The 14,765-nt window shown below is 40.8% G+C and overlaps 1 protein-coding gene across 1 annotated transcript in view; it reads right to left on the reverse strand.

Annotated features, from left to right (window-relative positions):
- PANK1 (pantothenate kinase 1) overlaps positions 1 to 14,765 on the reverse strand; it is an 81,347-nt gene that overhangs the window by 32,833 nt on the left and 33,749 nt on the right. The window contains exon 2 of the mRNA XM_004369917.3: positions 4,861 to 5,213. Within this exon, the coding sequence (XP_004369974.1) occupies positions 4,861 to 5,213 (353 nt within the window). The remainder of the gene's footprint in view (positions 1 to 4,860; positions 5,214 to 14,765) is intronic.

Below are 14,765 nucleotides of genomic sequence, written 5' to 3' on the forward strand. Positions count from 1 at the left end.
GTTCTGTAAGCCTTCATCTTAAGTGAGAATAACAGCACAATTGGAAGAGCGTAGTCAATGTCACTGAACTGTGCATGTAGAAATTTTTGAAACGGTGTATCTTTGGCTATGTATATTTTTACCAAAAAAAAAAGGTTGAGAAGATAGAGGGTTGATATGTCGTGGGGTTGTTAACCACTGTCATAAAACAACGTGTGTACTACTGTTTCATGAGAAACTATTTGTTCTGTAAGCCTTCACCTGAAGTACAATAAAATATAAAAAAAAAAGAAAAAAAAAAAAAGTGCCAAGCCAGAACAAAGCGGAGAATGTCAGTGTCTACCACACCCTATGTCCCTGCACAAATCAGCCCCTGGTTTAACAGAAGGAACCAAACTAATGAATCTTCTTGAATGGTCCACTTAGATTTAGAGATTTCACATATCCACAATTACCCTACCCCTCCTGATGATTTTTTCCACCATTTTAACTTTTGAGGCTGTTCCCTTGGAGATTTCTGGCATAAAGATAGCCAATCCCTAGGTCCTTGTACCCTGAAAAATATGATGGTAGCAATCAGAAAATCCTTTCCTCTGCCCTAAATCTCAAACTAACCAAAAAGATCGCTGTTATAGCCTGTTTGCTCAGAGGGTCTTTTTTTTTTTTTTAATTAAAGTAATTGAAACAATCACTTTCAATTTCTAATTAATATTAGCCTTGGGCTGAACAAAACTCACAGGGAAAAAGTATGTGCTGTAATGAAGAGCTAGGTGGGCAGAAAGAATGACTTTTTCTATGAAAATTTCCATTGTTAAGAACACTCTTGTTGAAGTTAAGAGTGTAGTTGTGGATGAATATATTACAACTGGTACATTAAATATTCTGGTAGGTTCTTTAAAACAAAACCCACAGGATATAGACTGGGGATAAATGCAAAGTTAACTGAAACCTATAGTGCTAGGTGCCTGGTGCACAGCCATGCACCATCACCCTCCTGAAGAGATGAATACTATGGCCAGGGGTACCATGTTTTTTTAAATGATAAGATTCTTCATTGGTTTATCAATTTCTTAGATCTTTTGTGGTTAGATTAAGTTTTTCTTTTGTTCCGTTTTGGTAAATCATTGATTTTGAAGGCTAATTTTTACCAGTCAAAAATCTGGTTGTGATAGTGGTCCTAAAATATTTAAAAGCATAAAGATGGATGGATGGAGGGAGGGAGGGAGGAGCGAGGGAGGAGGAAGGGCAGGAGAGAGGGAAGGATGGAGGGAGGAAGACAGGGAGAGAGGGAGGAAGGAAGAGAAGTACAGCTTTTGTTCAAATGAAAGTATTCTAACAGGGGTCTAATTTAATGCTTATCTCATGGTTTATAGTTCTTTCCTGTACATTCTAAATCGTATGAAGACTAGTTATCATTATCTAAAGATTTAAGTACATTTTTCATATATGAAAGGATATAGTTATCAGACATAACAACTGGTGATTATTCAGGGTCTGCTGAGCAGCTTTTACTTAGCCCTACTCACACAGACAGATTATTAAAACTCATATCTGCAAAGTGGTACTATAGCAAAAACAGTGATTTTATACAATAACAACAGGAATTTACAGGTATGTATATGCACTGCTTTATTATTTGCTGGATTGTTTACATACAGTAGTGTATATTGATCCTTTACCACTAAGTAAGCACCACCAATTTTCTATTCTGGAAAGAGAAAAGCTTGTTTATAGGACACCTATGGGCCTTAGCACTGTTTGCTCTGCCGAAAATACTCTTCCTCAGATACCTGCATGGTTTGCTCTATTACTTCTGTCTCTGCTTCAATGTAACTTCATCACACTCAGACCCTCCCAGCACTCCTATCCCCCTTGCCCTGCTTTTTTTCCCTCTATAACATTTCTCATCATTTGATATACTCTACATTCACTTGCTTATTCGATTATTGACTGTCTTCCCCCACTAGAATATAAGCTTAGGGGGGACAGGGGCTTTGTTTTGTTCATAATAGTACTTGGCACATAGTAGGAGCTCAATAAATATTTGTTGTGTGAGTAAATGAATGCTTAGGAAAGAGAATGATAAAACCTACTCCACATTCAAAAAGCCTCACAAACTCTGCAAGGATAAGGGCACATCACTGACAAACAGGCTGTGGGAAAAGATTTGTCCTCAATTCTGTCTTTACTTTGGCCAAGACTGAGTGTGGAAACAGAAGACATCTCGTGTACTTTTCTTTTGCAGATGTATGCTGCCCTGGCCAGGCTATTTGGCAAATACTCGCACTGGCTCCCGGTTCCAGCCTATTCATTCAGTTCCAACAGCTTAGCCTGCCTGGAGAAGCAACGACTTCTTTATCTCAGTTTTAACAGGATATGACCCTTCTCAGTTCAGAACCTTGAGAAACACACTTGCTTACGGCCAACATATATTGAGTAACTTTCTCCCAGAACATACATTACCTGAGGGGAGGGATGAGCACCACAGAGATCGCCTAAATCCTCCAGGTCACCTGGGCTCAACTCAGGCTCCCTGACAGAGATAGACCAGATGGGTGTCCTTGAGGGACGGAGGGGGCTCACAGCACTGGGGGTTGGTCAGCATTTTCTTGTCACTCAGAGTTGAGCTGATGTCCCAACTCTTACCCGGGAGGCACTCTGACAGCCTCTTAGTCTCTTTAAGATTTAGTTTCCTTATCCATGTAGCACAAGAATGCCATACTTCCTGATCTCCAAAGATCACATCTAGTTCTGAAATCCTAGAAGTCCTCCCTCCCCTTCCCACTCGACCACTATTGTTTGCAGATGATGAAACTGGGGCCAACAGGAGGGACATGTCTTACCCAAAGTCACCCAGCTGGTTAAATACAGAGACAGGACTAGAACTCAGGTTCAATGATTTTCCATCATGTATTTAATTTTAACTCCTATGGATCTCAACCTTCTCAGCTTTGAAACTCTTTGACCCTTGGACCTCTTTGGTGGGACAAAAGTCCCCATGGGTCACTGAAGTAGGTGGCAGCATCAAACTCTACTGCTGGGTATGGAAAGGGGCCACAGAAGGAAAAAGACAAAACCTGAGCACGAGCAGCCCCAGCTAGGATACCACGCAAGTACTCTGTCGTCAGCTTTGAAGAAACTACTCGCTACAGTCAATAAGCTAAATGGTGCTACTTTAGATGAGACAAATAAAACAGTTTGCATTTATAGATTTATTAAATACCAGGAATAATGCATTCCAGAAATAAAATTAATGACAGGCCTTATAACAAGACTGTATTACATTAGTTCCATGACAAAATAGAACCACTTGGGATGTCCTTGAGAGCCCCAGGGGACTCTTACAGCACTGGGAGTGGGCAAGACTAATTCTAAAACTTCCAATCCATCCTTCTCCTATGTTCGATCATTTCTGTTTATTTGTTGTTGTTAGTTGCTGTTGAGAAGATTCTGACTCATGGCGATCCATGGGTGCAGAAGAGAACTGCTCCATAGGGTTTTCAAAGCTGAGACCTTTCAGAAGCAGATCACCAGGACTGTCTTTCAAGGCGCCTCTGGGTGGGTTCGAACCGCCAACCTTCCACCTAGTAGTTGAGTGCTTAACCATTAGCGCTACCCAGCCACCTGTTTATCTAGCTCTCTTTATTTTCCAAACTACATCTACATCTGTTATTTTACTGTATTCTTACAAAACCCTATGAAATGAGGTGCGACATTACAAAGATTATTATCTCGATTATTACCTTGACTGTAAAAGATGGGGGAATGGGAACACAGAGATGCTAAGGGATTGCTATATAAAGAGAAGCTTTGGACTGTATATTACTCATCCGTATCTTCTATTTAGCCAAATTTGTGGAATCTAAATGAGCAACATAGAGGTACGTACTGCCAGTCAGGATACAGCATTATTTTTATTCTATAGAACCATACTTCCTAAATGGTATTCATTAATAAAGGAATTCACCTACAAATGGCACCAAAGATTTCATTTTTTATGAGTGAAACTTCTAAATGACATAATCAAAAAGGATACTTACGAGAGCAAATGGGTAGATAGAACTAGAGATTTTTAGAAGTTGTAGAAAATCTTCCTGTGGGCCTCAGTCTATATATATATAAAACTGGTATAATGGTTATGCTTTTCATGAAACTGCAGTAAGGGTTGGAGCCCTGGTGGTGCACTGGTTAAGAGCTCAGCTGCTAACCAAAAGGTTGGCAGTTGGAATCCACTAGCTGCTCCTTGGACAGCTCTACCCTGCCCTATAGGGTCGCTATGAGTTGAAATCGACATCAACGGGTTTACAGGTAGTAAAAGTCTGAAAAATTCTAACAAAACTACTTCAGAAGAAGGTTTATACCATCTAGTCTTTAGCGAAGGAGTCCTGATGGCACAGTGGTTAAGCGCTCGGGTGCTAACCGTAAGGTCGGCAGTTAGAACCTAACAGCCACTCTCCATGGAAGAAAGATGTGGCAGTCTGCTTTCATAAAGATTTACAGCCTTAGAAACCCTATGGGGCAGTTCTACTCTGTCCTATAGGGTCATTATGAGTGGCAACGGGTTCGTCTTTAGTATATTACATAGTAGTAACTGTAACAAAAACGATGATGATGATGTTAGCAAATATTTACTGAGCCCTTACTAAGTGCCTGGCGCATATATCTCATTTAGTTTTTACTACAACAAGCTATGAGGTAGCAGTCATTTTTATTTTCACACAGTTAAGGAAACTGAAGCATAGAGAGGTGAAGTAAACTTATCCAAAGAACCAAGGGACTACTTTTTAGGTATGAGATGTGCAGAGTATGGACACGTGAGAGGTTTTCTTTTTCCCTCTGAGAGGTGGTTTTGTTGTTTTAATAAGGACAAACCCGACATACCATTCTGAAGTCCTCTTCGAACTTGAAAGCCCCACCTCCCGTGGCACAGAGAGTAGTGTGAAGGCTGGAGAAGTTTTTCTCGCTGCCCATCTGAATGAATCTGTGCATAGCACAGCTGGGAAAGCGGATGAAATGCAGGTTCCCTTTGCGCCCACACATGGTCAGGTTTTTCAGTTCCAGGTGGACATCTCGGATCCCAGTTCTCCCATAAGCGGTATTAGAAGTCAAGTACTTCCTGATGCTCTTCAGGTTCTCTACTTCCTCTTGTTCCTCTTCGGCTGTAATATCCTTCGGTTCAAAGTAGACCAGCTTAACCAGTGTTCCACCGATATCCATGCCAAACCATGGGAATGCTAGATGAAAGAAAGAAAGTGCTGTTGAATTCTACACACTCAGGAAGGGACAATTTGACCCCCCAAAACGTTCAATTCTTGAACATTAAATAATGTGGTATCATATCTATATGCACATCTAACATTTAATTTGCCCGAATTCAAATATACGTGCCTGAAAGATGACACAGGCAGACAGCAATTCACAATTTAAATGGTACCCATGACTGTGCCCACACTCCACTCAATGTGAGTCTGCCTCAGAATTGAGTATAAGAAATGTGATTCTGCAGTTCCCTAAGCCACTCTCAATTCCCATGTCCTTTGAACAGCTGACTATCTCCCCGAGCTGAGTACAATTTCAGTATTTAAAGATAGTTATTTTGCATTCAAAATGGCTCCCAAATGCTAATTATTTTATCAGAGTTTTAGCCAAAGAAACAGTAATCTATTCCAATGCCAGAGGTGTACCGAGAGACAGTGTATTGGCTTCCAAACCTCACAGTGCCTTTCTAGGAGACTTTCAACGATCACTTTTACAGCATTCAATTTTTGCCTCATGAACTGACTTTATAAGCTGTACCACCACTGTTTTAATCCACAGAATAAATAGGAAAGAGAAGAAGAGAAAGCGGAATATGAGAGAAAATGGGTAGACGTGATGATCCCCATCGTGGCAGGAACTATAAAAAGAATAGCCCATGTTACCTCTTATTTCTTTCTGCATTAAGCAGAGACACTCTCTCCATCTCAAATGGCCACCCAGGAGTTTAAGCCTAGCTGTGCGTTAGCTGGGGAGCTTTAACATTCCAATTTCTGGTTCCCTTTCTCCGAGTTTCTGACTCAGTCAGGGGTAGGAGCCATGCATTAGTATTTTTAAAAGTTCCCCAGTGATTCCAATCTGCAGGCCTGGGAACTATAAACTAGAAGAACCAGCAACTGATCAGCAAGCCAACAAATAACCACCAGCTCCTGACAAAGTCTGAAAAATGGTAAACCTCTAGTTAGATGAAAAACATATATTTAATCAGCTTGAGATGATTTTCTATGACATAATTAATCTCCATAGTAATTACTTTTATTATTATTATTAGGGTAATGGGCTGAGCTATCAAATGCTCTGCAATGAACACAGAGTGAACCCAAATGGGAACCCAAATGGTGGAGTCTCCCTTTTTGTTTCCCACAGCAGAATCCACTGTCTAAGTCTGAAACCTTAATATTAAAGCTGAGTTTAAAACTCAGAGCTCAAGTCATTTCTTTAAAAAGTTTCTATGTAATTCAACCCTAAAGACTATCCATCCCTGGGTGGTGCAAATGCTTAACATACTCAGCTACTAACCGAAAGGCTGGCAGTTCCAGCCCACTCAGAAGTGCCTCAGAAGACCTGGTAATCTACTTCCAAAAAGTCAGCCACTGAAAACCCTATGGAGCCCAGTTCTACTCTGACAAACATGAGGTTGCCATGAGTTGGAATCGACTCAACAGCAACTGGTTTGGTTTCTGTTTTGGGGAAAGACCATCCAAATGAGCCCTTGTCAAGGTCACGGAAGCTTCACAGACACATCCAAACTCCCTGAAGGGTCGAATTACTGGGCTGAAGGCTGGGACCATGGTCTCGGGGGACATCTAGCTCAACTGGCATAACATAGTTTATAAAGAAAATGTTCTACATCCTACTTTGGTGAGTAACATCTAGGGTCCTGAAAGCTTATGAGTGGCCATCTAAGATACTCCACTGGTCCCATCCCATCTGGAGCAATGGAGAATGAAGAAAACCAAAGACACAAGGGAAAGATTAGTTCAAAGAACTAATGGACCACAACTACCACAGTCTCCACTAGATTGAATCCAATACAACTAGATGGTCCCCCGCTACCACCACTGACTGCTCTGACAGGGATCACAATAGAGGGTCCCAGACAGAGCTGGATATAAATGTAGAACGAATTCTAACTCAGAAAAAAAGACCAGACTTACTGGTCTGGACTGGAGAAACCCCAAGATTATGGCCCCCAGATGCCCTTTGAACTTAGTACTGAAGTCACTCCTGAAGTTCACCTTTCAGCCAAGGATTAGACAGGCCCGTAAAACAAAACAAGACTAAATGGGTAACCAGCCCAGGAGCAAGGATGAGATGGCAGGAGGGGACAGGAAAGCTGGTAATGGGGAACCCAAGGTTGAGAAGAGTGTTGACATGTCGTGGGGTTGTCAACCAATGTCACAAAACAATATATGCATTCATTTTTTAATGAGAAGTTAATTTGCTCAGTAAACCTTCATCTAAAGCACAAAAAACATAAACAAACAAAAAAACAAATGAGCCCTTGTCAAACTGCATATTACACCTAGAGATTACATCACCAGAAACATTACTTGAACCTACAGAAATTCTTTTTTTTTTTTTTTTTCCAAAAGCTTAGAGCAAATTTCTAGGACTCACCATATGAACATTTTTTTTTTTTTTTTTTTGGTACCCCTACTACTTAGCTCTCAGTAGAAAAGACCTGGCCATCTGCTCCCATAAAGATTACAGCAACCTAGGAAATCCTATGTGGCAGTTCTAGTCTGTCCTATAGGGTCGCTAGAAGTGAGAGTTGACTCAATGGCAACTGGTTTGGTTTTACTACTTAGCTCTCTTTATCAGTATGTTGGGGAGAGTGGAGGGAAGGGTACATGGCAGAAAATCATCCCTGAAACAAAAACTTCTCTCCTGTGCCTCACTGTCAGCATTTTAGTTGTGATCCAAGTCAACTGCTGCACACTTGGTAAGCATTAAATATGACCGTACAGAAAAATAAAATCTCAAGCTCCTAAAAGATTAACAGCAATAAATTCCACTGACAAGACCAAGTTAATGAATTTCCTATTATCTTTGTAGAAGTTTGCAAAGCGAATCCCACACAGCCCAGTATAGGCTGGGAAGCTTGCTTGTCTTAGCAGGAGATAATAGAAAACTGGAAACAGTTCATCCCTAAAAGTCAGTTCAGCTCACAGATGATGTTTCTTGGCCCATTCTTTAACTCAACTGGCAGCACAGCCCACAGCATAGGATCAGCACCATATAGCAGGTAAAGCCCCAAATTAGGATTCAGAATGACTGCTTTCCAGTAGCAGTGGCCAGTAACTAACTCACTGTGAGTCCCACCACCTCTCTATTTCAATTTCCTCATCTGTGAAAAGAGCAGAGGGCATTAGAATGGTCTCCAGTTCCCTCCCACTTATAAGCTTGACCAGAGCCCTAGTATTAAACTCCCTGGAAATGCTCTGTGGCATGTTAGGGGTCACCTGTGCTAGGTAATCGATGTTACACATAATCCATTCTTATCAAAATAAGGAAGACACCTACACTGGACAGGATGGGAGAAGGGTATTAAGGATATTGCTGGGATAATTATTTTGAAAATATTCTGGCAACATCTATTAAAATTAAAACTACACATACATTTTTAACCCAGTTAAGCCCTCTCCTGGACCATATAAATAAAAGTACCAGTATTTAAGGGTAGGTATAAGAATGTCCAATGCAGCACCCTTTGGAGTCCAAATTAAAAACAAAAATAACTGGAAAGAAAGTACATGCCCCTCACTAGGGAAACTGAAATAAAGTGTGTGACTTCCAAACCAAGGAATACTCTACCACCACCACCAGTTGCTGTGAAGTGGATTCTGACTCATGGTGACTCCATGGAATATTAGGCAGCCACTACAAAGAATGAGTGAGATCTATACCAGTTGACTGGAGAGATCCCTCCAGTCTTGTGTTAATGAGAAAAGTAAGATAGAGATGCCTAGAAGTGTAAATAATTTATTTATCCCATTTGGTTTGAGAAAATAAAAAAAGGAGGGGAAAGAGGGAGGGAGAGAAGAAAGAAGGCAGGCAGGTAGGCCCATATATGTTTATATGTTCTGCAGAAAGGTATGATAAGGACAGCCCGCAGGTTGTTAATATTTACAGAAGGTGGTAGGATAAGCAAGTTGTAGAAGCTGGAGAACCATGGGAGGGGATGGAGAAAATTCTATATTTAGATAGAATAACACAAGCAAAAGTAAAAAAAATAAGAATTAAGTAATAATGTGTTCTAAGATAGGCAACATCTCAGCACAGAATGGAAGGAAGAAACTGCATGAAACACAAAAAAGAATCTAGTTCTGTATTAGAAATCTAGTATCCCCCTAGTCACAGCTGTTACCTCGGAGAGGATGAACCCCAACATGTTCTTTTTATTTGGCTGGATATTGGTAAGTACAGAAAACTGAAAAGAGGTCTCATTTTAAAAAACACTGCAGGGGACACTGAAAATTTCATAAGTTATTTTAAAACCTGGTTTCTCCTTCCTGTTTCTCCTACTCATTTTTGAGTCATTTCAAAGCTTTTGCTGGCAACTCAAAACAGTGAAAAAAGTGTAGTTTTGGAAACTTAACCAGTTAAATATTTTCTCAGCAACTTTAAGGTAAAAAGGGAATAAAGATTGAAACTACTGTATTACTTTAAATGATAATAGAAATTGCTTTCATTTATCTATGTTTATTTCTTACCTTCATGGAAAATTTAATGCTCCTATATTTACATTTTAATGCTTTTTTAGGACACTGTCATATTTAATGTACAGTTTTATTTGTCTTCCTGATCTCAATGTCTACCTAAACTTCTCCTACACAAGCTGTGGATGAAGCTAGGAGAGAAGGGGAAGGAAGAGTATCCTAATGCAGCTATCATCCATGACTCATTTTTTTTTTTTAATCCAGAAAACCCAGATGTTTTGATAAATTCAGCTGAACCACTGATAAGAAGAGCCTGTTCTGTGTTTGCCAGGTGAACCAGTTCTAGATACTGAGTGTTTGCACGTACTCCTTATTCCTTCTTCTTAAACCAGACGTCATTTTTTTTAACTGTGCTTTAAGTGAAAGTTTACAATTCAAGTTAGTTGCTCATACAAAAATTTATACACACATTGTTATGTGACCCTAGTTGCTCTCCCTATACTGTGACAGCACACTCCTCCTTTCCACCCCGGATTTCCCATATCCATTCAACCAGCTCCTGTCCCTTTCTGCCTTCTCATCTCACCTCCAGACAGGAGCTGCCCATTTAGTCTCACGTATCTACTCGAGCTGAGAAGCACACTCTTCATGAGTATCATTTGATCAGATGTCATTTTTTAAAAATTTTTAGAATATTCATCAAAGATGCTCAGTAGGAGTCCAGGTCCAAACTGCACAAGAAGACTTCCACAAACAAGTAAACTGATCTACTCATTCAAAATGGTTTCCACCATGGTGAGGTGTGTATAAACTAGAAGCTAACATTTTAGAAAACTAGGCGCTACAGATAAATGGCTGACTTTAAGTACATTTTCTCTTAGCATTTTGTAAAAAATAAAAGGAACTATTTCCTAGAGAAACTCTTGCACATGTGCACTAGGAGGCATATACAAAGATGTTCACTGTGGCAATTTGTGATAATGGAGAAATGGTAACCACCTAGATGTCCATCAGTAAGGAAATATGTAAGTAAAATGTGATATATTTATATAATAGGGTACTATACAGAGTCAAGAGAATCAACTAGATCTATGTGTCAACATGTTTAGAGCTCAAAAACAATGCTGAAGGAAAAAAATTTTAAGAGTTAGTAGAAATGATGTGTGGGTCACATCCAGGCCAGAGCATTTAATTACAGGCATGAGACCCTCCAGAGCTTTCCCTCTAACACAGACACGAGAAACATTCAGATAGTGACTGATCTGTCAGCCTACCTCCTAGAATGAGGATGCAGCCCAATCCTTAACAGACATACAGCATGAGCACGAAATAAACCTTTGTTCTTTTAAGCCACTGAGATTTGGGTGTTAACTGTTACCGTAATGGAGCATGGCCTACTCTGACAGATACCAAAAGTGGAACGCTGCTTTAACAACATAAAAATGTGGCTTACAGGCCAAGCAGCAGGCAACGCAGAAATGGATTTTGGATACTGGTGAAGCATTTGATAAAACTATCATGAATGATAAAGTCCCTAAGTGGCCCAAACAGTTAAGTGCTCCGCTACTAACTTAAAGGTTGGCTGTTTGAACCCACCCAGAGGCACCACAGAAGAAATGCCTGGTGATCTGCTTCCATAAAGATTACAGTCAATAAAACCCTATGGAGCTCACTCAGTTCTACTCTGTAACATATGGGGTTGCCATGAGTTGAAATCGACTTGACAGCAACAAGTTTGGTTCTTTCTTTTGTTTGTTTTTTGGGTATCATGTATAATTTGGAAGGCAGATAATATACCTAAAGAATTAGTAGATCTAGTGGAAGAGACTGAAAGCCAAAGGTCAGTAACATGTGTTGGTTACTACTGGCTACATTTAAACAGTACAATCCGAAAAGAGAGAGAGGAAAAACAAAAACCAAACCCGTTGTCATCGAGTCAATTCCAACTCATAGTGACCTCATAGGACAGAGTAGAACTGCTCCATACAGTTTCCAAGGAGCGCCTGGTGGATTCAAATGGCCGACCATTTCGTTAGCAGCCATAGCTCTTAACCACTACGCCACCAGGGTTTCCAGAGAGAGAGATCAGGCCCATAAAACAAAATGAGGCTAAATGGGCACACCAGCCCAGGGGCAAGGACAAGAAGGCAGAAGGGGACAGGAAAGCTGGTAACAGGGAACCCAAGGTGGAGAAGGGGAGGGTGTTGATGTGTCATGGGGTTGGCAACCAATGTCACAAAACAATATGTGTATTAATTGTTTACTGAGAAACTAATTTGCTCTGTAAACCTTCGTCTAAAGTATAATAAAAAAGAAAAAGAAGAAAGAGAGACAGATGAACTCAGAAAATAACTGACTGGTTTACAAACAAAAAGGAAAAAAACTAGAGTCCATAAGGTAGTGGACTTGCAAGGCTGAAAGAAGCAGCTGCTTCTCTTCCCCAAGAGATAAACTGAGAAAGCCTTTGAACAGAAAAAGGTCAATTAGCATTCAGCTTTGTTGTGAGGCTCAAACCCAGAGAATGGCTATTGCATCCACTGTTAAAGCTCTGAAAGGTTAAGACCTCGTCAAACACAGACACAGTTAAGGTTGTGGCTTCTCAGTTAATTTTTTCAATTGGAATGACTCATGGAAAACGAGACTAAAGTTGTAGCTCCCCTACCAAAGCCTGGCAAGCTCAAAGTATCATCAATTAAGTCAATAAAGAAAGGCATGGAAGCAAAAATACAAAGGCATTCAGCAAATAAAAGTAGTATGTCTAGAAAAGAACTGAGGGCTTGACTACTGACATGAAAATAAACTGAAATACGTAAGAAACCTACTTGGTTTTTAAGAGAATTGTACTGCCAAAGAAACATGAATATGAACCCAAAAAGTCTGGGAAAACTGTTCAAGGCCTAAAAGAATTCTTGAGCCCCCAACCTTCTAGAGACAGGAAGCAGCTGACAAAGCTTGTCGGCTTCTAAACCAAAAAAACCAGGTGTGCGACCCCATGTGTGTCTGAGTAGAACTGTGCTTCACAGGGCTTTCTACAGCTGATTTTTCAGAAGTAGATCAACAGTTCTTTCTTCCAAGGTGCCTCTGGGTGGACTTAAACTTCCAACCTTTCCATTAGTAGCTGAGCACCTTAACCGTTTGCACCACCCAGGGACTTGGTTAGTCCCTAAGGAGGGCATATTCTTCAGTGATTGCTTCAGATGTTATCAAGGAAGCTATTAGAAAATCAGACTTCCCAAAGGGTGGGAGAGCCCCTTCCAGGGAGAAGAACCAAGGGCCCAAAGGAACATTTTACACCTACAGGCAGGGAGCCCAGAGGGATTTCAGAATTGCTTCAGCAATTTAGAACGGCTTTGGACCAGAGACTGCTGGGTGTGCCCCATTCACTCTCTTTCCAAATGGAAGTGTATATAGAGTTTTCCAATTTTGTTTTACCACTGTATGTTAACATACAATGTGAGTGGGGGGGCAGGCGACACTGGACAATGGATAACTTGTCTTCTTTACTTCAGAAGTAGATCAAGAGGAACCACATTAGAGTTCATGTGGAAACTATTTTGTATCACTCCCTAATTTACAGACTGCTGTGCACCGTGCCCAGATGCTGTGACTGGATAGGACTTTTGGGTAGTCTCCTTTGGGGAAGGGATGCATGTATTTTGCCTGTGAGGAGTGGAGGTGGAGAGTGATCCAAATATCTGGTAATGAGAGGGGCAGATTGTATTAGTCATTAGTGCTGCTGGCCAAATATTTCTGGTTCTCTTCCTTCCAGGCCCATGGGGTCAGACTGTAACTCCTGGCCATTTTATAATTGGACTGGACCAGGTGACTAATAGAGCCAATGAGTTGTGAATAGAAATGGTATATGTCACTTCCAGGCAAAACACTTAGAGCTGGTGTGACAATATCCAGAGTTCTTTTTCCCTCTGTTACCCTGCCTAGTAAAATTCAAGATAATGATTGCTCTATCAACTGGGTCTCAGGGTGAAGATGAGTCAGAATGGAGCCCTCAGCCAGCCCTCAATAGCATGTAGTGTGAATGAGAAATAAACCTTTGCTGTTTTAAGCCACTGAGATTTGAGGGTATCTATTATTGCAGGATAACCTTGCCTACGCTAATAAGCCTGTCTCAGTCATCTAGTGCTGCTATAACAGAAACACCACAAGTGGATGGTTTTAATGAAGTTTATTTCCTCACAGTCAAAGTAGGCTAAAAGTCCAAATTCAGGGTGTCAGCTCCAGCGGAAGTCTTTATCTCTCTGTCAGCCTTCTCATCAGTGTTCCCCTGGACTAGGAGCTTCTCGGCGCAGGGATCCCTGTCCAAAGGACGCGCTCTGCACCAGGCGCAGTTTTCTTGATGGTATGAGGTCCCCCTGTCTCACTGCTCACTTCTGTCTTTTATATCTCAAGAGATTGCCTCAGGGCACAATCCAGTCTTGTAGATCAGGTCCTGCCTTACTAACACAACTGCCACCCATCCTCCCTCATTAACATCATACAGGCAGGTTTACAACATACAGGAAAATCACACAGTACCAGGAATCATGGCCTAGCCAAACTGATACACACATTTTTGTCGGGACATAATTCAAACCATGACAGCTTCCATCAAATTCTTTGGCTATTTTGTTTTCCATGGAGCCCTTCTTCTGCAGAGCTAGGTACAGGGACTGCCATTATCACTGATAAACATGGGGTAAACCAGCCACCGTGGCTGACCAACTCATGGCGACCCCATGAGTTGCAGAGCAGAACTGTGCTCCATATGGTTTTTCATGGCTGTGACTTTTCAGAAGCAGACTGGCAAGTGTTTCTTGCAAGGCGTCTCTGGGTGGGTTCAAACTGCCAAACTTCCAGTTAGTAGTCAAGCACTTAACCATCTGTGCCACTCTGGGACTCCAAACGTGGTAGCTGACTGTTAATAAAAAGATATATGTAGGTCCTGTTATGTTTGTTTCTGTCTAAAAATTTCTCTCAATGCAAATCAAGACTGTGAATCTGGTAGTAACCATGAAATACATCTGTATTCTAAATATATTGTGAAAATATTTAAAATTTTTATTGGTACTCAATGCCTTTGAAACACAGACT

This window comes from Trichechus manatus, unplaced genomic scaffold (assembly GCF_000243295.1).
Source record: "Trichechus manatus latirostris isolate Lorelei unplaced genomic scaffold, TriManLat1.0 scaffold00007, whole genome shotgun sequence".
Classification (NCBI taxonomy): domain Eukaryota; kingdom Metazoa; phylum Chordata; class Mammalia; order Sirenia; family Trichechidae; genus Trichechus; species Trichechus manatus.